At 34.3% G+C, this 24,236-nt stretch overlaps 3 protein-coding genes and 2 long non-coding RNA genes across 5 annotated transcripts; 2 read left to right on the top strand and 3 right to left on the bottom strand.

Annotated features, from left to right (window-relative positions):
* Window positions 1–4,431: 4,431 nt before the first annotated feature.
* Window positions 4,432–5,530, top strand: LOC7478607 (uncharacterized). The gene has a single exon (XM_002312838.4). The coding sequence runs from the start codon at window positions 4,570–4,572 to the stop codon at window positions 5,320–5,322; it is 753 nt and encodes a 250-aa protein (XP_002312874.1). The 5' UTR covers window positions 4,432–4,569; the 3' UTR covers window positions 5,323–5,530.
* Window positions 5,531–10,354: 4,824 nt separating this feature from the next.
* LOC7460122 (ribosome assembly protein 1) lies at window positions 10,355–13,950 on the bottom strand. The gene has a single exon (XM_024608658.2). The coding sequence runs from the start codon at window positions 13,549–13,551 to the stop codon at window positions 10,465–10,467; it is 3,087 nt and encodes a 1,028-aa protein (XP_024464426.2). The 5' UTR covers window positions 13,552–13,950; the 3' UTR covers window positions 10,355–10,464.
* Window positions 13,951–15,240: 1,290 nt separating this feature from the next.
* LOC112328609 (uncharacterized) lies at window positions 15,241–17,040 on the bottom strand. The gene is made up of 3 exons (XR_002983613.2): window positions 16,553–17,040; window positions 16,309–16,397; window positions 15,241–15,931 (listed from the first exon to the last, which is right to left on the bottom strand). It is a non-coding gene; the product is annotated as an uncharacterized LOC112328609 (long non-coding RNA).
* An 809-nt stretch (window positions 17,041–17,849) lies between these two features.
* On the top strand, window positions 17,850–21,227 carry LOC7460121 (zeaxanthin 7,8(7',8')-cleavage dioxygenase, chromoplastic). Its single transcript, XM_024608797.2, has 2 exons — window positions 17,850–17,987; window positions 19,339–21,227. The coding sequence occupies exons 1-2, from the start codon at window positions 17,850–17,852 to the stop codon at window positions 21,037–21,039; spliced, it is 1,839 nt and encodes a 612-aa protein (XP_024464565.1). The 3' UTR covers window positions 21,040–21,227.
* A 1,477-nt stretch (window positions 21,228–22,704) lies between these two features.
* Window positions 22,705–23,729, bottom strand: LOC112328659 (uncharacterized). The gene is made up of 2 exons (XR_002983749.2): window positions 23,348–23,729; window positions 22,705–23,265 (listed from the first exon to the last, which is right to left on the bottom strand). It is a non-coding gene; the product is annotated as an uncharacterized LOC112328659 (long non-coding RNA).
* Window positions 23,730–24,236: the final 507 nt, after the last annotated feature.

The raw sequence follows: 24,236 nt of genomic DNA, 5'->3' as shown, positions 1-24,236 counted from the left end.
TCTCTTAAGAATTTTCAAGTTCTAGGAGTCGAATATTGTTCCATCAAAACGGATCCATGGACTTGCATCACCAAGAAAAAAAAAAAAGTAAGGGGATACTTTGCAATTTGCTGCAATAATTCTGTACCGACAGACTTTTGTGTTAGTGGCCCAGATAAAATAATTGACAATCACAACATTTTCTGCACAAAAAGTCGATGTTAGATGGCCCAAATTCCTCCTTTTATTGACTATCAAATTGGCTAAAATACCTCCAAAATTACGAAAGAGGTTCAAAGATTGGAGGGTAACCCGAAGCCGATCCGATCAATGTTATCAAATCTGATTTAATATTTAATTTATTTAATTTAATATGGTTGAAATTTAATTTAAATTTTAATATTAAATAGGTGTTTAAGAGAATGATAACGATTGTGGTTCCAAGTATTTTTTTGCTCGAAAATACATCAAAATAATATATATTTTTTATTTTTTAAAAATTATTTTTGACACTAATCTATTAAAATGACATAAAAATATAAAAAATTTAATTTTAAACAAAAAAATTATTTTAAAAAAACACAATTTTAACTACATTTTTAAATACAATCTAATAACATTGGGGCGAAGATGTTAGAATTATATGTATAAAATTCAGCTTAAATATTTCCAAATATATATTTAATGCATTATCAAACATAGCTAAAAACTAATCAATGAACTATAACTCAATGAATGCATCTCTTTCTTTTAAGAGTAATCGAGTTCGAAAAATAGGAATACTCATTTTATGTTGATATTAGTCCCCCGCCAAAACACATCCAAAGACTTGTCTCAGCAGGAAAAAAAAGAGAGAGAGAGAGAGAGTATGGTGATACGTGGCAATTTGTTACAAGAAATCATGTACTAACAAATTTGTGCCAGTGGTCAAGATGACAGTCGCTACGTTTCTTTTTGTACAAAAAGTCAAAGTTATGAAGTTCCAATCCTTCTTTTGTTTTTTTAAGTTTAATATGATTATTCGGACCAGTTTACGCGTAACTCGACTAATTTCATGAATCCTGAAGTTAACGACCATGTAAGCCTCCAGTGGCCATCATATAAGCAACTACATGACTCGAACCTGAAACGATAAAGAAAGCAAACCTCTTAATCTCAAACTCTTATCACTGGATCACATTTAAATGATTCCAATTCCTTTTTTTCTTAACTATCAAAATGGCCAAAATCTACTTCACCATGGCACCTCTCCCTCCTAACGAGAATTGCAAACGAGGCTCAAAGATTGGAGGGTCCACGCAGGGATTGACATGAGCCACCCATTATCCGAACCAAACAATATACTTACCAAACCATTAAAGAACCCTTTAAAAAAAAAAAAAAAAAACGCTTAGTTACTTCACCAAATCAATACTATTAAACACAACTCAGCTTATTAGATGAATTTGAGATTTGATTAATCCAAGATCTAATTTAATTAAAATATAATTTAATTTTTTAGATAATATTATTTTGATTAATTCAAATAAACTTGGATTCAATAAACCAACTCATGAATCAAGTTTAGATTGGATAATGTTTGGAAATCTAGTAAATAGTTTTTTTTTTTACTTAAAAATATATTAAAATAATATTATTTATGTTTTAAAAAAATATTTTTGATATTGGTATATTCAATACAAGTTATCTGAATTATTAATAAATGAATAAAAATTTATAAATCATTCAACTAAAAACATGACCAAAATCAATTTTCAAATATTATGTTTTTAATTTATCCACCCTGCAACTTCTTATAAGAATATATTTGCTCAGCAGCAATGCATCGTAAAAAACTTTTCTACAGGCCAAATGAACATGAATCACAACTATATTTTTTGATTCGATTGAAAGAAATATTTTTAGATTAAATTGTACGTTAATCGAACCTCTCGTCCCTTTTTTTTTATATAGTTTTTAGGTAAAAAAATATCTTTTAATAAAGGAAAAATTAATTAGAAGACAACGTCTCATTTCAAAATTCCAATTATCTGAAACAATGAATCGAGATCCGCACTAGTGGCAAACTCACAGAGACGAAACCCTCTTGAAAACACTAAAAAATCCCATCAACCTTGAAATATTCTTAGTTGCTTTTTTGAAATTAAAAAAATCATCAAATAAAAGTATATTTATTTTTATGTTTTAAAAAGTATTTTTTGAAAAAAAATTTTTTTTTTTTATTTTAATATTTTTAAATCATTTTAATATATTGATATTAAAAATAAATTTTAAAAAATTAAAAAATTATTATTTAATATATTTTTAAATAAAAAAAAAAAAACACTACCACATTTCCAACCACTCTGCGCGAGAATTCCAAGCTACATATTACTGGTTTACTACATGTAATGGAGCATACCTTTTCGTTCCCTTCCAATTTGCTTCAACTTTTCTCCATTCGCAGCATATTTGCGAGGAATAATTCGTACTAGGAGCTTGGCTAGCTGCTGCCACACCTGCTACTTCCTTCAGGTTTCTTTATTGCCGTCTAATCTCTAATTCTCCAATTCCAGGTATGAAAATGAAACCTTCACAGACAAGGCGCACCTCACCAGATCCTCTATCATTCGTGACTGATGCGGGCTGCCTATCATGTATTAGTCAAATCAGCTTTTTGATAATAATGGATAATTTTTAATTCAATTGCTAGACCATGCTGCGATTAATTCTAAATCTAGTTCTTTAATGAATCGCGTGACTCACCATGACTAGTTAAGATAAATTAGATTGAGAAGATGTTGTTTCAATTTTTTTTCTAGTTATTTTCAGATAATTTTATTTGGTTTAAGTTTCATTTTAGCTACTATTTTAAAAACTAGTTTTCTCTATGATTTATGGGTGTGATTTTAGAGGTTGGAAAACCCTAATTTTTTTCCCAGAGAGTGTTTCACACAGGCACAAATGTTGGAGTTTCTTTTTGTTGTTGGTCCTGTCAGGAATTGGCAAAAAATATACATCAGCAATAAAAATGGTCAAGCTTATTTCAGAGCAAACGAGAATGTTTTCTGCAAGACAGTTGAGATTGAATAGAATAAAATCAAGAACTGAAGACCGACACCTTACAATGCCAATAACGGTTCTAGTCTCTACTTTCTTCAATACCATTCCTAGCCAGCCTGTTCGGAATCCCATGTAAGATCAGGCAGACTGAAGATCAGTACTTTTCTTGTGACAGAGACCTATCTACTTCTGTTTTTCCATGAATATGTGCTGCATTTAGTTTAAAACTTCTCTTTCAAGAATAAAGCAAACAAGAATTGCTTTCAATTTACTCCAAGTTCAAGATGCTTACTTTCTGCGATGCCATTAGGATATGCACCTGTTTCTTGATTGCAAGCAACTGGAGGAAGACCATTAGGATATGGCACTGTTTTTCAAGACCACATAGATCTCGGTTGCCAATTATCCACAGGTTGAAATAACACTCCATCAATAACTGGAGGAAGAGGAAGACCCTTTATTCATATTTTGACCAGATGATTCTCCTGTGAATCACATAGAAGCATACTTAAACATTTTCCATCAATGACCCGCACATAAACACTAACCCCTTTCAGATTCTGTGTCCATGAGTAATCGTCGTCCATATCCAAACCATTGCCTTTGTTTGGATCGAGTAAAGTTTTCTTCTCTTCCTTCACCTTCTTCTACCTGTTTGCTAATTCCCTGCTGCTGCATAAAAGATAACAAGGACTTCAGCACGTACTAAAAACATTATTGGGGCTCATCAAATAGTTGAAGTTTCTGAATTAAGATGACTATTTGATATGATATCATAAATTTAATGACAAAGTTTAAATATTAAACACAGGATAAGAGCTGGCATGTGGCTTTCATTTGAGAAAATATAATATAAAATCATTTCATGCCATGATCTTGTTCTATCATTTCGAGTTTTTAAATTGGGACTTTGACCTTGCGACGCATTATACATGGTTGTTGATGGCAGTTTCCCAAGTAGCTAGGAAGGAAGAAATCCTTTGGAGGACAAGTTTTGCTATTCCTTATTCCATTCGAGTTTCATATTTTTCTCCCTTTGGACACAGGAGGTGCACGGTTGCCGACGTTAATCCGTGATATAAGGTGTTGTTTGGTTGTCACCGTAACCCTCCTAGTTGCCGCAGTAGAGTTGAGAATCCTGAGCAGACTATCAATGATAAGTAGGAATACTGGAATACGGTGAGGATGAAATGATGTCAAGTCATCGTGCCGCTTATAATATATTGCTACAGTGGTCGGAGCAAAGGGGCGCGATCACGCACGAGTGACCTGAAATTTTGAAGCCTGTCTTTTAGTACCACAGGCATAATGGGCCGAAAGCCCAAATAATGATCTTAACTTGGCCTTCTACTCACGGGCTTAGATACATCATCACTATAAAAAATATATATATATAAAAAAAACACTCTCCTTTTCTTACACGGTAAGTTTCATTTCTCCCAAACAAAAAAACAAAAAACAGAAGAAAACACTTCAAAGATCTATGTAAAAACAAGATCCCTAATCCACTGATCTAGAAACCCTAATTTCCTTTCAAAATCAACGAACATGTCGAGGGAATTCGCTGTGCCACCAGTAGTCTTCCCGTCCGGCGGAAACCCGACTGTCGCCACTGGCGGAAACATCCAGCAACGCCGAGTACCAACTGCTCCATTCCAACCTTCTCGTCCATCAAACTCCGGAATCCCTTTCATGTCATTCGAAATCGGATCCGCTGCCACGAACACCTCCGGTCCAATCGGCGGAGGAACTGGTCCTATCGGCGGTGCAGCCAACTTCGACGACGAAGAACCACTCCTCGACGAACTCGGGATCCACCCAGACCAAATCTGGAAGAAAACCAAATCGATTTTAAATCCATTCCGGGTCAACCCGACGTTCCACAAGGATTCGGATCTATCCGGCCCGATATTTTTGTATCTCTCGTTCTGCTTGTTTCAATTACTTGCCGGAAAAATCCAATTTGGCGTCATACTGGGATGGATTGTCGTTTCCTCGATTTTCTTATACGTTGTGTTCAATATGTTGGCTGGTAGACATGGGAATTTAGACCTGCACACGTGTACGAGTGTGATTGGTTACTGTTTGTTGCCAGTGGTGATTTTATCGGCGGTTTCGCTGTTTGTGCCGCAAAATGGGGCTATTAGGTTGGGGATTTCTGGGGTTTTCGTGATTTGGTCTACGAGGGCTTGCACGAATTTGATGGTTGCTGTTGCTGATGGTGGAGAGGAGCACCGTGGATTGATTGCGTACGCCTGTTTCTTGATTTACACTCTGTTTTCATTGCTTGTTATATTTTAGTAGTGATGATTGGTGGGAATTTGAATCGATGGGATATTTTTGGTATCATTATGTAGTTTTTGGATTATGGCTTTGATAGGATTTTTGGGTTTGATGTTAATAAGATGTTAGTGGGTACTCATTATTTTTGACCGAATTAGTTTTGCTAATTCTGACTTTGGCAGTTGTATGTTTCTCTGATATTTATATAATTTAGGTTTTCTCCTCAGATCAAGAAAAGAGAGTGAATCTTTTTAGGTATTATCTTGATTAGATCATTTTCAGGAAGTATTGTATGTGTTGATATGCTCTCCTCCCTTCCTTTTTTTTTTTAAAAAAAAATTCAGTGGTAAGGAGTAGATTTATGTACATTTGAAGAGAACGCAAGAAACTTAGAAAATCAGTCTTTCTAGAGAAATTATAATGAACCACAAAACAAAGATGCCAGAAAATAGCTGTTAGATACGAGTATTGTCCATCAATGCTGAATCACTTATTCCTTATCTTGGCGAGGAAATGTTTAGTTAACTGGTATGGAGTAGTATAGATATGGAATATGGATAGAGAATGCCTAGGATATAGTTATACTGAATTCGGTAGGGGATTAGTTCAGCTTAGCTGATGATACATCTTTTTGACACAGATGAGTTGTTGACCTCTGTAATTCTCAGAGCCAAACATCACTGGCAGTGGGACTGGTTGGTGAGAATGAGAGGGGGGTGATTGATGCTCAAGAGCATCCTGCTGGTGGTGAATAATACTGATTCACCAATGGACACGAGTATAGTTATCCCAACAAGTACATCTATTGGGTGTGAATGTTAGTTGAGTAGCTAGAGTAAATACCAGATCTGTTGCCAGCCATGTTTCACAGTGAGAGCTAGGACTAAATTGGGCTTAGCTTTCTGTAGGTAATAGAGAACATTCCAAATATACATGCCTCTTTTCCTTTCACCAAATTTGTTCATGGGTTGGCTGTTTGTAGATGCCTGAGTTGTATTTGTTTGGTTATAGATTATTAGTCCATTCAAGGCTGTTCAGTGCATTGCACTGTAGCAAGGTTAGCCTCCTGATGTATTTTTATCTGTTAAATTTTGTTTATCCAAAAAAAAAAGGAAGAGAAAAGAAACGTACTCCATGCTTGGAGCAAAGAGCATTTTAATTTTCTGTGCTTTCCTTGGAATGCAACTCCAATTTGGTTCTTGTGGTGTTGAAATCCTGAGAAAACCAAGCTGCTTTAAAAGATGTTGACCATTTTTGCGAGAGTACTTTTGATATCTTATTGTCAAAGTAAAACCACCATCAATGTTCTAGACACTGTTATTCCAAGTCCTCTCGAATATCGATCTTTACAATAGGTTAACTTTGTCACTATCCAATGATATAGAATTCCAAGCATCTGCTAAACCTAAGCCTGAGTAAATACCATTTTTTTTCCCTCTCCAATGATCAGGGAAACTTGGTTTTGGCATTCCATTTTCGTCAAAAAGGTCATGGCCACCCTGTAATAGTAGTAGAAATTCATTCATTAGGGCCATGTTTGTTTCCCGGAATTCACTTTCCGGGAAACCACTTTCCAAACTTTCTTGTGTTTGTTTGCCATTACGAAAGTTGGTCAACAGAAAACACTTTCCGGTCAATGAAAAACACTTTCTAGTCAAAGAAAAATTTGGTTTGGTTTCCAGGAAAATGTTTTTCCTTTTGGCTGTGTTTGTTTTCCGGAAAGTGGTTTCCGGGAAACCACTTTCCAAACTTTCCCGTGTTTGTTTGTCATTAGAAAAGTTGGTCAACGGAAAACACTTTCCAGTCAAAAGAAAATTTTGCTTGGTTTTCAGGAAAGTGTTTTCCTGGAAAATTTGGGCGGAAAACACTTTCCGGAAGTTGTGAAAAATTTAGAAATGTCATTATTTGCTGATTATATCAAATTTGATCCTCAAACTTTTGATTGCTATATATAATTTGTTTTGAATATTTATTTTTCAATTCCATCTCTTAAAATTTAATTTTTATATTAATTTTGGTCCTTATTTTTATAATTGCTATTTGCTTTTTTCTTATCATTTTTTTTATTGAAATTTTTTATCTATCAAATTTGATCCTATTTTTTTTATTGTTACTTATTTTATTTGAAATAATTTATGAAATGTTAATTATTATTATTTTAATTTATTCACCTTTCATTTTTTTTAGATTTGATCTATATTATTTTGATTATTATTTATTTTATTTGAGATAACTTATGAAATTATATTTTTTTTCAATTTCATTCTTATTCAACTTTTTAATTTGTAAGATTTGTTCCTTATTATTTTAATAAACTTGAGAAAAATAAAATATTAATAAGTTATTTTCCAGCTCATTTTCCATGACATAACTAAACACTGGAAAGTGTTTTCCAATTTATTTTCCATTACACTACCAAATATCGGAAAATACTTTCCTGAAATTCACTTTCCTGAAATTTACTTTTCCAAAAGGAAACTACTTTCCAGCAAACAAACGGGGCCTAGAATCTCATGTGTCTGCTGCCCTGGTTCAACTCACTGGATTTGGGTCTAAGGTTGGCCCAGGTGTCTCACCGGCTCTGTGCACAAACCACAAAACAAGGCTCATGAACCCACTTGCCCAGGGCATCATGGGTCACACATCCTGTCCAGTTTGCTACGTTTGAACCAGATTTTTTTAATTTTAGGTTCTGGCGCAATCGGTGTCAATGGGACCCAGAGCTGGTGACACGTTTTTCAAAAAAAGTCCAGTTTACTCAACTGACACGATTTCTTTAGTGGATTGGCTCACAGCTGCCACAATTAGGTTTGGGATGCCAATGCTCAAACCCAAAATTTTGATTCATGCTACCTCTAATACTTTTTAAACTAGATGGCATGTTTATAAAAAAAAAATGTATTTGATAGTGAATTAATACTAGATAAGTAATAAAAACTGAAGGTGTCAAGAATTTAATATTCAATGAGGGAAAAAAATTGTATTAATAATAAAAAATTTAGAAACATAATAGAATGAGTTGTATGAAAATATCGATATTGTAGAGATATTAGAAGAGCAAAGATTTAAGTGATTGGAGAATATTTATAACATAAATTATAATATTTTTTATATGAATACTTTGAATTATAAGAAAAATAATTGTATTTATAACACAAATAATTATATTTTTTATACGAATACTTTGAATTATATTTTTTAATCTTTGAAAAAAATGATGGTTTTTTTTCAATAGTAATAATAGTATTTTTTAAATTTATTAATGATAATGATAATAATAATAATTTTTTTCCACATTTATTAATTCTTTTATTAATAATATTAATTATAATAAAAATAATAATATGTATAATACAAAAAAAAAACTATTTTTAATAATAATAATAATATTTATAAGACAAATGATAATATTTAGAAACCCAAGACTCAAGAACATTGGGTCCTGTTCTTGGACCCAATGCTCTTGGATCCTTTGTCAGGACCTATTACCATGGATCTGAATGCTTGACCCAACAGAATCGGGTTCGGACCCAAGAGGAATAAGTTTAATTTTTATTCAATTTAATTTTGAATGATAGAATTGTAAAAAAAAAAAAAAAACAATAAAATGAATGATAATCAAATTTAAAAACAAAATGAATGAGAATGAATAGCAAGAAATAAATAAAATTTATAGGTCATTTGAAAAAAAAAAAGGAACCAAATTTGAGAGATGAGAAACTAAAGGAGGATATAATTGAATTTTGTTTTCCAATTTGAAGTAGTTTATTCAAATAAAACAATTGCAATTCAAAAAACATGGATCAAATCTGAAGTGAAAAAAATATTCAAGGGCTTCTGTGATTTTTTTTCATGGACGTCGCATAAAACAAGGTAGGGGAGAGAGAAATGAAAGGGAGAAGAAAATTGAACTATCACCAAACTAGACATAATCATCATATATACGCTTTCCAAGCAAGAAGAGAACGCTGACATGCATCAAATAACATGGCAAAAGAATTTTTTTCCACTACTAGAGTCAGCTACACACGCTACTCGATTGCGGCGAAATGGGTGGCACATGCTATGCACGCGTCATAGTTTGTCATTTTTTTATGTATCAAAAGACAATATTACTCTCATGACCAAATAATTATTGTGAAAAAACCATTATGAAATGACAAATTCACCCTTGTGAAGATGTTTTAAGAACTTTGATTTTAAGGCAATAAAGTCATTTCGCCGTGCTCAAAAAAGTGAAAAAACAAGAATGCCTCTAGACATAGTGATATTTTGTTTTTAAAGGTATTAAAGTAAATTTCTTGTACAAAAAATTTAGGAAATGACAAAGATGCTCCTCAACAATTCTAAAATGACAAATGAACCTCGTGAAAATACAAATTTATACCTGTAAGTAAGTTTGATGAGTTTTTTTAAGGGAATAAACATAAATCCACTATTATAATCTACAATAATTTACACCTAATATACAGTATTTTGCCTACATAATTTATTTTATGTTAATTAACATTTAATGTTAAATCATAACTAGATTTAAAATATGGCCTTAATGCCTATCTATACCTAAAACTTAGCCCACTTCATTTTAATCATCCAGGGGAGGGCTATTATCTCACACAACGGTTTTTAAAAAGAATAGTAAATGTTGTTTTTTAAAGTATTATTTGTTTGGAAAAACATTAAAATAATTTTTTTTTAAAAAAATTGATATCAGCATATCAAAACGATAAAAAAAACACTAAAAAAAATTAATTAAAAAAAATCAAATTTTAATTAAAATAAATAAATTTAACCTTAATGCCAACCACCTCGTTAATCAAATTTCTCATCTACTCCATACAAGATGTAGAAATCTAGAGATATATAAACACTCATGGGTCAACATGCAAGCATTTGAATTCACTGACAGCAACATTTCTCAAACATCATAAAATCCCCTATGCTATATTGAGGATTTATTTTGTGGGAGTTCGTGGACTACCAACGAAGAGAGTATTGATCTGTACAAACCAGGGAAAGATGGGAGAAAGCCAGTGACAAGATTCTGTAATTTTTATGCTAAAAAAGGAGAAATTTTATTAAAGGAAAGAGTGCCCAACAAAGAATGTAAAATGCCTGTCTATCTGTTACAAGCTTGTGAAAATATTTGGTTAACAAATTCTACACTTTACGAGCACGGGTCCTCTGTTTAGTTGCAAACTGGACTACTTTTTCCTCCACAGGGAGGCCCTTCCGCCGCCTTACAGCATCAATGAGCTTTCTTGCTGTGTTAGGAAGAACACTAGAACCATCTCCAAACTCTTCAATCTCCTCTTCTGTTTTAGGTACAAAGAAAGGATCCTCAGAAAGTTCTTCCCAGTGACTCAGTACAAGAAGAGCACTTGCAGCACCCGCAGTCTTTCTTCTAAGATCTTCAGCGAAACCAAAGCTTTCAGAAACTGGGACGTATGCTTGAACCGAGAAAAGTGCAAATCCTTCCTGCATTTCCTCGTTTAAGACCTGGGCTCGTTTCTGATTAAGCACAGCATACATAGAGCCCAGATATTCAGGTGGGGTGTTCAACTCACAAAAATACATTGCTTCAACAAGCCGAGGTTTCTTCTGAAGTACAGCTGCTCTACATGCATCTTTCACAGCTGTCATTACCTGTCCAGTGAAGATCGCATACTGCTCAGATTGTTGATTAGACTCGGAATCATCAAATTTCTCAGCCAAAGGATTTATGCAGGCCTCAACAACAAAAGCCAATCCCCACATTGGTTCATCACATAAGGGGCCAGCTGCTGTTGCTAATTGAAATCCAGACACTACACTGTTCTGAAGACTCTCTGCTTCCCTGTATAATGCACTAAGCTCTTCTGAGGATGTGTCAGCAGGCATTTCACCAGTACCAGAACATTCCACCAACCCCAACCTTTCAGAAACATGAGGGGAACCCCGTACAAGAGCAGAGGAATCATTGCTCAAGCTTTTGGAATCAGGAGTGAAGAGGATGTTAGGGCCAACTTGTCTCGGTCCAAGTGCCCAGATCCTCTTCAGAAACTTTTGCCACTTAAGTTTGTACTTTTCAGCCCGATCCTTGTCCTTCTTACTCAATGACAAAATGTCACTCTCCACAGCACCCATTATGCGTTTTTTTAGAACTTCAATTGGACTCTCATCTTGCACAATGTTTGATTTCTCTGTTTCCAAGTTGCTAGCTGACTGCCCCAGCTTACCACCGATAATATCTCCTAGTAGATCAGTGCTTTTATCAAGCACCGTGGTTAGTGCAGATGGAAGTTTCATGACTTGCACACGAACAACACATCTTCCATTCGGTGTCATCTTCTCAACATAATCTGAGCTTCTAGTAGATGATTTCAGGTTATCTAACATATTGGACGCTTCTCCCTCAATAGTCTCCCTATAGGACACAAGAGGTGGAGAGACTTCCAGGCTCACTTTTGCAAACCTCTCTTTCAAATCCTTAATGCACCTTTCCAGATGAACTTCTCCAGCAGCAGCCAGAACATGTTCCCCTCTAGAGGAAACAGTAACCTCCACAAATGGATCAGCCCGGTTCAGAAGCTTCAAACCTTTCATCAGAGCACCAGTATCAGCTGGATCAGAAGGTTCAATAGCAACTCTCAGAGTTGGGGCCACCTGGAATGCCATGCTTGAGAAAGGCCAGCAGTTTTTGGTGGATGATAGAGTTGCACTTTTCAATATATGCTGGCCAAGGCCTCGGATTGCCACAACATTCCCAGCCTTCGCAGAAGCCACTGGTTTCAAGCCTTGACCCATCATTAGATACAACGAGTGCAGCTCAGCCACCTGTATGTGCTTCTGCATTGACTCCCCCTTCAATGGGTCATACAATGCTGAAAGCACAAAGACTCTTTGTCCAGAACAAAGAACCCCGCTAAAAATTCTAGCAAATGCAAGGAAACACTCATCTGATTCACTGTTTCCATTTTCATCACTAAAATTGCTCAGAATCTCCCCATTCAAACCCCTTTGAGGTAACAATTTTGATGAGACAGCAAACATTTTGGATACAAAAGCAACACAAGGTGCTTCAGGACTGGAATCACAAACCTCAATAGACATTCTAACAAGATCCGCCTCTGCAAGAGCACTAGAGTCGACCCCATCAAGCAAAACTTCTCTCTTGGGAATCAAACGTGATATCCGAAAGGATTGAGCTGCAATTGGATCCGGCATGCACTTCACAACCATCGACAAAATTGCATCTGACAAAGGAAGCCAGCGACTCATAACAGATTGCAGCACAGCCTTTGGATCCTTATTCAGAAGCTCACGGGGTGGTACATTCAAATTAAATGATTTTATGACTTTCTCGAGTAAGCCTTTATTCCCATCAGGCTCTAAAGCAGATTGGTAAACTTGCCACAGTGGTTCCAGCACAAACTGCACAAACATAGGACGCTCCCTGCTGCCTGCATCCACAAACTTCTTCACCGTAATCATCTTCGTCTTTGGATGGAAATACCTAGGACCCCAGAGAGCCTTCTGCAATGCAGCTGAGCTTGCTCCAAGCTTTGTGGCATAAAACTCAGCAAACTCATGAATAGTAAAACCCCACCCATCCAGTGCACAAGCAAATGCCACATTCCCTTTCTGTGGTTGAAAAGTGTCCTCCTCATCATCCTCTATAAACTCAAGATTCTCATCTTCACCCTCACCAGAGGGCCCAGCACGTATTGAATCGACATCAGACAAATACTTCTCCGACTTATAAGCACTCATTATCCCATTCACCTCATGAACAATCTTCACCAACCGATTATAAGCTTCCATCGGACTCATTTTCAACTCACATATCAACCTATCAATCTTATTAAGCACTAAACAAGGCGTAAGCTTCTCAATCCAAGCTTGACGCAAAACAGCATGCGTCTGTATATGTACCCCCTCAACAGCATCAACCAAAACCAATCCCCCGTCACTCAACCTCGCAGCAGTTGAAACTTCACTACAAAAATCCATATGACCAGGTGAATCTATAAGGTTGACTGAATAATCCTTATAATGAAGAGAAATCGACGAGCTCTTCATCGTTATCGCACGCCTTTGTTCCTCATCAAGAAAATCCATAAACCTAAGTTTCCCAGCTAATTTAGGGTGAAGCAAACCCCCACCCGTTGCAGCAATTAAATGGTCAGCAAGAGTTGTCTTGCCATGATCAACATGTGCTAGTATGCACATGTTTCGTATATTTCGGGTTTCATCAAAATCACCCATCTTAAAACCCTAAAACAAGCTTCAACAACAATTTAACAACAACAACAACAAGAACAAACAAGAACCACTGAATTAGACAAAACAAGAAAAACCCAAGTTAGGAATTTGTGTGAGAAAGTATACAAGCCCACTATACAAGGCAAAAGGGGTGCATAACAAGAAGAGATTTTTTATGTCTGTTTGGTTCTTTTCTATGGAGGATCGGAGAAACCCTGGATTTTCTTGATGTTGTTGTTCTTGTTATTTCTCTATATGACTGTGTTCTTGAAAGCATAATTAGAAAAGGGAGAGAGAGATACCAGTGACGGTGGCTGTTTATGGCGCTGTAAAATAGAGACTAGGGCAGAGATGGTTTCCTTGTTTGAGTGTCTCAGGTGGTGGAGAGAAAAACATGGCAGCCTAATGAATGTAGTTTAGGGCTTGTGTTTTTTGGGTTGGACTGGTATTAAAGCCTGAATTAAGCCCATACAGATGGTAATATCATAATAATAATAATAATAATAATAATCTCATGAATATTTATTAGGAAGGAATATTTTGATTAAACCAACTGCCAAATCCGGTTCAAGTCCATAAAGCACATTCATATTAAATCAAATCTTTAGAAGGAAAATTTTCTTAACCCTTTATGTGTGTGTCTATTATTATTAAACCCACTTGGACCATGGTTAAATAAGTTAAGTTAACATAGAAATAAAATTAAAAAAATAAAACAATATCATTTTTAAAAAATAATTTAAAGGTTAATGGTTTTTGACCGAGTTAGTCGGATTTCAAGTTAACCCAGGTTTTTAATTAGGTTATATCAGATTAACTTCTAAATAATTTTTTTGAAATATTAATCAAGTCTCGAGTCGTCTTGCCAATTTAAGATAGGTTTAATAATAATTTGCACATCATTAAATAGATTCTATCTAATGTTAATTTTTTAAGAAATAGGAATCCTATTATTTGAAAGGATTTTGACTTTTTTGGACAAAATTTATGGTGATGAATTTGGATGGAGGGTGTGGAGACATAATTTAAAAGATATTCTGAGAGGCTTGGTCGAGAGTCATTGTATATATAGTGAAGGAATACTTTGAGGTTTGACCATATTGTAAAAGTCAATCCCATTTGAATATATATATATATATATATATTTCTTTTTTGTAGCTTGAGTCCCACCATACAAAATGCCTATAAAAATAAAAATAAAAATAAAAATAAAAGATAACTATAAAACTCAAATTAATAATTACATAGAAAATTTAATAAGCGCGTTTTAACCCGCTTGACCCAAGCGCAGCAACAGCTGGTAGAGCAGTCGAAGCCAAGAGAAGGCAATGGCATCCCCAGCTGAAAGCCCCCAAACCCAAACCATATTACTGGAGCTAAAACAAAATGAGCCATCAGCTTGCAGCTTGGGAGATGGAAAGGCATGAAGAAATCCCCAGCCGAAAGCCCCCAAACAATATTACTGGAGGCAAAAAAAGGTACCCCTCAGCTTGAGAGATTGAAAGGCGCGAAGAAAACCCCGTGCATACCACTTCGGGTTCAATAATTTTATTGTTTGTTTTAATGTTTTAAAAATATTTTTGAAAAAATTAAAAAAAATTTGTATTATTTTAATATAATAATATATTAAATAATTTTTAATATATTATTTTAATATATTTTCAATCAAAATTCACTTAAAAATACTAAGAATATAATTCCGAACACCTGGATTCCTGTAGCTTTTTGCGTCTCGTATATCTCCCTTGTCTTTTAACTTTCCTTAGAGTTCTTTTGTTTTCTACGAGAGCAAAAAAAAGAGAGGCACGAGACGAAAGTACTGCGATGCTATCCAGTTGTGTACAATAAAAAAAAGAAAAAATAAGATGAAAAAAAGCTAGAGACTGTGAAAACTAGTGATTTGCCTGCAAAGAGAGAGAGTTGACTCCATGTGACTTTTGAGTTCTTTATTTCCTCTTTTACTGTTGATAGCTAAGCTAGTTTGCATGCCGGAGATTGTCGTGCTAGTTTGTGTCTTTCGGGGTCAAACGATCATGTCTTGCCGGGTTCCTGTCCGGGTGGACTAATCTTGTCTCGTGTTTGTTATTCACTATAAAATACCAGAATTGCAATAACATATGCTTTTGCTTCCCCCAAATTGAAATATTTTCATCTTGTTATACCTTGATTTTTATGTTCATCATTAGATCTTGACCAGGAGAAAGCAGATTTGTCGCTGCCTTTTCAAGAATGCAGAGTTTTTTGGCATTTTTTCTTGGAACTATGAAGTTAAAGCTAAATGGACGTGGAAAGCTAGAAACGGTAAAATCTCTAGCTTAGACATGCCATCAATGCCCCAAAAGCTAAGCTTACCCTCTCACCTAGCAGTTAAGCAGACACCGCCCTGCACACAGAGAAGAGAACACCAAAAACCAGGAAGAAGTTCAGAGAAAAAACCAGCAATGAAAACACTGTGAACCAACATAAACACAACCATTAAACCCCCCCCAGGAAAAGAAATTAAAAAAAAAGAAAAAAAAAAGGCATCACAACAAGTTAACAACAACCAGCTCATAAATTCTTAGTGGGCAAACAAAAACCAGCAAGAAAGCAAAAAATATTACATGCACAAATCATCAAACTCGAGACAAAAGAGACTATTCCGTTCCTTTATCCTAACCTTGCAAACACTCGAGATAAAAAAAGAAGGCAAATCTGCAAGCATGTTAAATTCAAGAAATAAGAAAAGGTAGAGAAACATGTAAAAGAAAACTCTTTTACCTTTGATTCTCCATGCCCACCCCTATTTCTTCCTCTATATCTCCTCCCACATCCATAATAACTCAAAAACCTCATCTCCTCGTCATATTCTGTCAAAATAAAAAAGAATTGAAAGGCAAGAAAAGAGAATTAAAAGACAACTTGAGCAACCAAACCTTCATAAAAATAAACCAAACGACTAACATAAAAAACTTGAAGCTAAAAACTAAATGAAGAACATGAAATCACAGCATAATAATAATACCTAGCCCTCTCCTTGTTCATTTCATCCAACCTTGTAAAAGGGATCGAAGAGTCAATCCCTCCCCACCTCTTTTTTTTTTAATTTACCACTTCTTTTAGGATTTGCAGGGTTCCTCAAACTTCTTCTTATGTTCTTCTACCATTTCTCTCTCATTTCCCTCCTTAAAAAAGAAAGAAAGATGACAAATGTGGTGGCTGAGCATCTACGTTTTCCATCCTAAAAGCAATTTTTCATCAAAAAAACAAGAATAAGTTAAAAAAACACAAAACAACCTTTAAAAAACACTTAGCCAACCAAAAATTTAAATGTCAAGAACATAATAATATTATTATAATCCACAATACAACGAGTTCATTTCTACCGTTAAATCACCACACTATTCTTTTTTTTTAATATAGTAATAAATTAATGTATAAAATTTTCAAATTTCAGAATATAGGATGGAAGAATCCCCGTGTTCCTAAGAACAAAAAGTAAACGTGTTGAACGTTATGCTACATTTCTGGTTTATGAAAAAAATCAAGTGTGGGGTCTTTACCTTCCTTAACTATAATTAAAAGATATCAATGTTTTACTGTAATAGCCCAAGTATCGCGTGGCGTTAAATTTCCTAGCACCGCGTGGCGCTTAATTTCCTATTTCTTGAGTGAAGTCCAAGCATCACATGTAGCTTGGATTGACTATACTTTTAGTATAATTATATTAAACATATTTTTTTTAGTATAATTAATGTTTAGAGTATTGATAGGTTTTTTTGATATTATTTTTTTAATATAATTAATATTAAAAGTATTATTATATTATTTCTTAATATATTTTTTTAGCATGATTGATAGTGTTATTGTTTGTTTGGTTGATATTATTTTTTAAATATAATTAATATTAAAAGTATTATTATATTATTTCTTAATATATTTTTTTTAGTATAATTGATAGTGTTGGTATTAAAAATATTATTAATTTTTTAGTCTAATTAATAGTATTATCTCAGAACTATTATTATTTGTTCTGTTAATGTTATTTTTTTGTGTGGCTAAATTTATTAATCTCAAAAGTATTATTATATTTGGTGCTATAAATAATATTATTTTTGTAATAATTCATATTATTGCTACAAAAAATATTATTATTTGTATTATAAATATTATTATTTTCATTAAAATTTATAAGGGTATAAATATTATTATCATCATTAATAATTTTTTAAAAAACTATTATTTCAATGAAAAAAATATTGTTGGGACACGTGGCGCTTGGGAGATTCGATGCGAGGGCCTGCCCAAGCGTCACCTGGCGCATGGGCGATCCGATGCCAGGGTTAGACCCAAGCGCCACCTGCAGCTTGGGCAATCTGATGTCAGGGATTGACACGCCAGGGGCTGACACGAGCGCCGCCTGGCGCTTGGGTCTTAGCAAGACCCGATTGGCCATGACAGCCAGAACGCCACGAGACATTGGGAAAAACCCAAGCGCCACCTAGCGCTTTGGCATATTCAATGCTCTGGGAAGACCCTGATGCTTGGCAAAGGGCTTGATTGGCTACAATAGGCCCACCGCCCAGTGAGGTTCGGGTCCGGCAGCGTTCGTGCTCAACCAGATGTGTGATTATATAATAATGTGTGTTATAAATATTATTTTTTCTCTTATAATTCAAATTGTTTATATCAAAAATATTATTATTTATGTTATAAATATTATTAATTTATTATAACTGGAAGTACTTATATAAAATATATTATTATTTGTGTTGGAATCATCCTTTAAATTTTTAATATAATTATTTATTTTATAAATATTATTGTTTTTATCATAATTAATATTATGAATATTAAAAATATTATCATTTGTGTTTTAAATATTATTATTTTTATTATAATTAATATTATTAATAAAATAATTAATAAATTTAAAAAAACAATTATTATTAATATTAAAAAAATATATTTTTTATAATATAAATTTTACAGTAGTTTTTATGAAAATAAAAAGTGACCTCGCCGTGTAGGGCGGGAATTAGAGATTTTTACAGTAGTTTTTATCTTGATTGTTTTTTAAAATATTTTTTATTTAAAAATATATTAAGATAATATATTTTAGTTTTTTAAAGTAATTCTTAACATTAATGTTTTAAAATGGTGTGAAAATATAAAAAAAATAAAAAATCAAATTCTTTTAAAAATATTTTTAAAATATAAAAATAAACTGTTCTTCACCGCATCACAATCGAAGCCAAACCAATCGATTCCCGGCCCAATTTTCAAAACATTTCAGCGGTCCTGAATGTGTGTGGCTGTGAAGGAAAGAAGATAAAATGTGAATCCCTATTGGATTCCTCTTTAGCCCGCACAAGGATTTGACGAGGCATTTTGGTTGCTTTGATAAGATTTCCCATGAAAGGATAGGTCTATTTTCGTATATTATGCAATAAGAATTGATATTAAGTTGATCTTACTTTAGTAAGATATTATTAGGATATGATTTATATTAATTTGAAAATTTTCGAGCCTGGGCTTTATTTTTATTAATTTAATATTCTAATATCAAAAGCTTATAAGATTTTTATTATTTTTTAAGACGTACTAATCTATATATATGAAGCCAAAATTATGCTATTATCTGAATCATGCGCTGTTCCATTCATATTTCTCTCAAAGACAATCGAGATATTCAGTTTCTTTGATTAACACACCATGTATTGCACCATTAATTCCTTCTCCAACAACATCCACACGCACCCAAAACCCATACAAAAAACTAGTTAGCTTACTTTTCCTGGCATCCCCCAGTTAGGTGCTCGACTGCCTTCTCGTAGACAAGAAACTTGGGTGCCTGTACTAATTTCTTCGCAAGAAAAAACTACAATCCAGGGATATCATGCAGACACCGGATCATCGCTTGGAAAGATAGCATTATCAAATTCACTATTAATTCTGTCCTCTCACATTTCAAGATTCCAAAATTGCCTGAGAACCACCATATCCAAATTCATTGACCACCGGCCTCCTCTTCATCCTTCGGTCGATCCATGTCAAGTGTTCACGGGGAATTTTGCTCCAGTGGATGAACTTGAGCCCACTAACTGCACTGTAGTGGAGGGTGAGCTCCCTGGCTGTCTAAATGGTGTGTATATTAGAAATGGTTCAAACCCACAACACATTCCTAATGGTCCTCTTCATTTCTTTGAAGGAGATGGCATGCTTCATTCCTTGAAATTATCCGGTGGCCAAGCAACCCATTGTAGTCGCTATGTCAAGACTTACAAATACATGCTTGAGAAAGAAGCAGGTTTTCCCATCTTTCCAAATATATTATCTGGCTTCTATAGCCTTCCTGACGTCCTCACTTATGTCATGGCTGTAGGAAGGGTTCTGTGTGGCCATATCAATCTCATGAGAGGATTTGGTTTGGCCAACACGAGTCTTGCATTCTTTTCAAATAAGCTCCTTGCACTTTGCGAGTCTGATCTACCATATGTCATTGGCATGGCACAAGAAGGCGACATCGAGACACTAGGCAGATGGGATTTTGATAGAAAGCTGTTTGCAAGCATGACTGCTCACCCCAAGGTTGACAAGGATACAAAGGAGGCTTTTGCTTTCCAGTGCAACCCATCATTTTCTCCTTATGTCACTTATTTTTACTTCAATGAAGATGGTGTCAAGCAAAGAGAGGTTCCCCTTTTGTCCATAAATCAGCCTACTCCTATTCATGATTTTGCAATAACCAAACGATTTGCAATTTTCCCAGAGACGCAGTTGGTGGTTGAACCAACAAATGTCATGCTAGGAAGAGGCATGCCTGTGGTTTGTGAGCAAAAGAAAGTGCCAAGAATTGGGATCTTACCAAGATACGCTGAGAGTGACTCAAACACGAGGTGGTTTCCAGTCCCAGGGTTTAATGCCATGCATGTCACCAATGCTTGGGAAAATGGGGATGATGAGGTAGTCTTGGTGGCACCAAATGTGTTAAGCATTGCAAATGTTTTTCACAAAATAGAGAAGGTCCATTTCTCATTGGAAAAATTGACTATCAACACGAGAGCAGGGAAAGTTTCAAGAAATATCTTGTCCAAAAGAAGTTTGGAGTTGGGATCTATCAATCCTTCCTATATTGGGAAGAAAAATCGCTATGCTTATTTGGGAATTGCTGAAAAGGTACCAAAGATGTCAGGTTTAGCCAAGATTGATTTGGAAAAAGAATGCGAGGTCTCGAGGAGGCTTTACGGGTCAGGTTGTTTTGGAGGGGAGCCGTTGTTTGTTCCTAGAAAAGCAAATGCTGTGAAATCTGATGAAGACGAAGATGATGGATTTGTGGTGAGTTACGTGCATGATGACAGCTCCGGTCAATCAAATTTTACTGTTATGGATGCCAAGTCTCCAAATCTTGACATTGTTGCGAAAGTTAAACTTCCTAGACGTGTTCCATATGGTTTCCATAGCCTATTTGTAAGTCAAGATAGTTTGTTCAATTCTAACTGTTCAAAGTAACTGTTTTCTTGGTCTTTAAGTATTGATAGCTGAGATAGTTTGCATGCCTGGAGATTGTTGATAGCTAAGATAGTTTTTATGTCTTGCCGAGTTCATGTTCGTGTGAGACTAATCTTGCCTCGCGATTGTTATTCACTATAAAATATCAGAATTGCAGTAACATAAGCTTTTGTTTTCCCCAGGTTGAAATTTTTTTATCTTGTTATACCTTGATTTTGATTTTTATGTACATCATTAGATTTTGACCTTGGACAAAGAAGATCTGACGCTGCCTTTTCAAGAATATAGATTTTTTTGGGATTTTTCTTGGAACTTCAGATTCTCTAATTGGACGCGGAAAGCCAGAAACAGTAACATTTCTAGTTTGGAGAGGCCATCAATGCCCCCAAAAGCTAAGCTTACCCTCTCACCTAGGGTTTGTTTGGTATTGCGATTGCTGTTGTAGTTGTGGTTTAAAAAAAATTATTTTATAAAAAGTACTTTTAGTTGAAGTTGGTTTGGAAAAATATATGTTTGGTTAAAACTGTGGTTGAAATTGAGGTTGGCCAAAAAGTAGTTTAATGTGTTTGGTTAAGAATACTTTTGAAATTGAGGTTATAAAATAATTTTAAAAAATATATATATTAATATTGATGGTTTTTAATTTAAATATTGTTGATTTAATTACTGCTACTACATCATGAAATAAATTATAAAGTGCTATTGAATAATGTTAAACACTAGTTTTTCAAATAAAACACGATACTTGAAAAAAATATTTTTGATATGTTTTAGATATTAGAAAATTAAAAAAAAAAAAAGCAATGACAAGTTCAATGGAGATTAAACATTGTCAGCATGCTGAATGAAGTTGATAATCAAAAAACAATGACAAGTTTCAAAAAGGGAAAAAGTCGATGGAAAAAAAATGTGAACCTGCTGATGGAAACAAAGGGATGATGAGAAGGGAGAACATGAAAAGCAGGTATGGCATGCTTTTGATGAACCTGCGGTGAGGCCACAATTATTATATGGGTCCCACAATTTTAACCAGCGTTTTATTGTTTTCCAAACAGCCATTGACTATGGTTACGCCGCACCACACTTTTTACCACAAAAACAAACAGCCTCTAGAAGAAGTAAGCAAGCACCGCCCACACAGAGAACATAACCAACATAGACACAACCATTAAACCCCCCCTAAAATAAAAAAAAACAGAAGACGTCATAACAACAACCAAATCATAAATTCTGCATGCACAAAGTTGTTATCTATTTAAATATATAGCAGTGAAAAGAAGATATAAGAGCGATCAGAAAATAGTTAAAAATTGATTAAGAAAATATAAAAATTAAAATTTGACAACATATTTTTAACTAATAAAGAAAATTCAATTTAAAAAAAGAAAGTGCAAAATCAGAGGTTTTAAGGACTCAATTAGATTTTATTGAAAGATTAATTGAGTTTATGAAGGGTTTGATTGCAAGAAAAATTGATTTTTAAGGCTTTAATTGAAAAAAATTAAATTTAGGGGTCAATTTGATCAAAGATTGGAATAATTAACAAGTTTGGGGGACTTAATTAAACTTTGATTTAATTAACTAATGTCATCAAGGACTTAATTCAAGAATATCAAAGTTTGGGGCTGATTTGGGTCACAATTGCAAGAAATTAAAGTCCAAGGATTAAAATAAAAAATAAAAAGTACTGTAGGGCGCTTAATTGATTTTGCCAGGGGTAATTTTGAAACAATTAAAAGTTGAAAGTCAATTACAGACTTAATTGAATAATTCAGAAACCAAGGACTGTTTTGTGAATTGTGCTAAACTCTAGGGGTCCAATTGCAATTTAGCCAGGGGCGAAATTGAAAGGGGATTTTCCTGAATAAGGGGGCCGGATTACACAATTTCACGACTTCTGTGACCAAACTGCAAATGACCATTCCCATCCCAAAAACAGCGCCGTTTGAAATAACACTGTTCATCTTCTTCGCTTCATCAGACCAGAATGGAAAATAGACGTCTCGCCTGCCCCATGATGCGTCTTCATTATTATAGTAACGATCCTGCGAGTCCGTTTCATTTGCTGGGCGACCGCATGGCATTCTCTGGCTTTATAAAAGCCAGAGAAAGGCCATGACGAAGAGGAAGATAAGTGAAAAACAGAAGGGGAGACTTGTGTATTCCTGTAGCACGCCCTCGACTTCGTCTTCAGTAGCAGCTCCACAGCTCCATCTTCAGCAGCAACTACACCAGAAACAAAGCATTCCAGGAGAAGATCACAGTAGAAACCATAACAGAAAAACAAAAAAAAAAGGAGGAAAAATACCCAGAGAAAAACCAGAGGGACGAACAGAAAAAAAACTCAGAGGGATGAACAAGCAGAAATCGGGTGAAAAACCAGAAATGATGAAAAACAGAGAATAAAGAGAGACAGAGATAACAAGAAAAACAAAGCCAGCTGAAAGAAAGAACAAGAGAAGACGAGGAGGAAAGCAAGACACAGAGGAGAGAGCGCCCGATCAGACAGTGCACCAGTGCAGTCGGCTTCGTCTCCAGGTATGTAAGTTCTTCATTTCCTTCCTTTCCTTTGCATTGTAATTCACTTGCTACTGTAACAGGCCTAGAACATTATTTCACGTTATCACCACACGGTTTTTTCTTTCTTAGATTTATTGACTAGTACTCCAGGTGAATTCGTTGTTTAAACTTTAAAGTATAAATTTATTTATGAATGGGTGATGATTTAAAGTTTTTTTTATTTAAAAGTATATTAAAATATTTTTTTAATTTTTAAAAAATTATTTTTAATATCAACTCATTAAAATAATGTAAAAATATAAAAATAAAATTTATTTTGAATAAAAATTAAAAAAAATCTTTCAACTAAAAATTCACTCTTTAATTTATAAATATTGTATTTGTAATGTTAAAAAAATCTAAAATAAATTATGGTTGTTGAAGTTGAATGGTAGCCGATCCAAAAGTAAACACTATCAGCAAGGGTTTGATCCGAATTCAACAATGCAATGCAATTGGTTGGATAGTTTTAAAACTCATTCGAGCTTGATTGCTTGAGATCACAGCTCGAAAATATTAACCCTAGTCAATTAAAAAAAAAGGTACCTTTTACTAAAAAATAATTAATGAGTTTTTTATTGGATTTTAACTGAATATATACTGATTAACCCGGGTTTTTAATTAGGTTAAGCTTTTTC

The sequence above is a fragment of the Populus trichocarpa genome, chromosome 9 (assembly GCF_000002775.5).
Source record: "Populus trichocarpa isolate Nisqually-1 chromosome 9, P.trichocarpa_v4.1, whole genome shotgun sequence".
In the NCBI taxonomy this organism is placed as follows: Eukaryota; Viridiplantae; Streptophyta; class Magnoliopsida; order Malpighiales; family Salicaceae; genus Populus; species Populus trichocarpa.
This window is presented reverse-complemented; position numbering and strand designations above follow the sequence as displayed.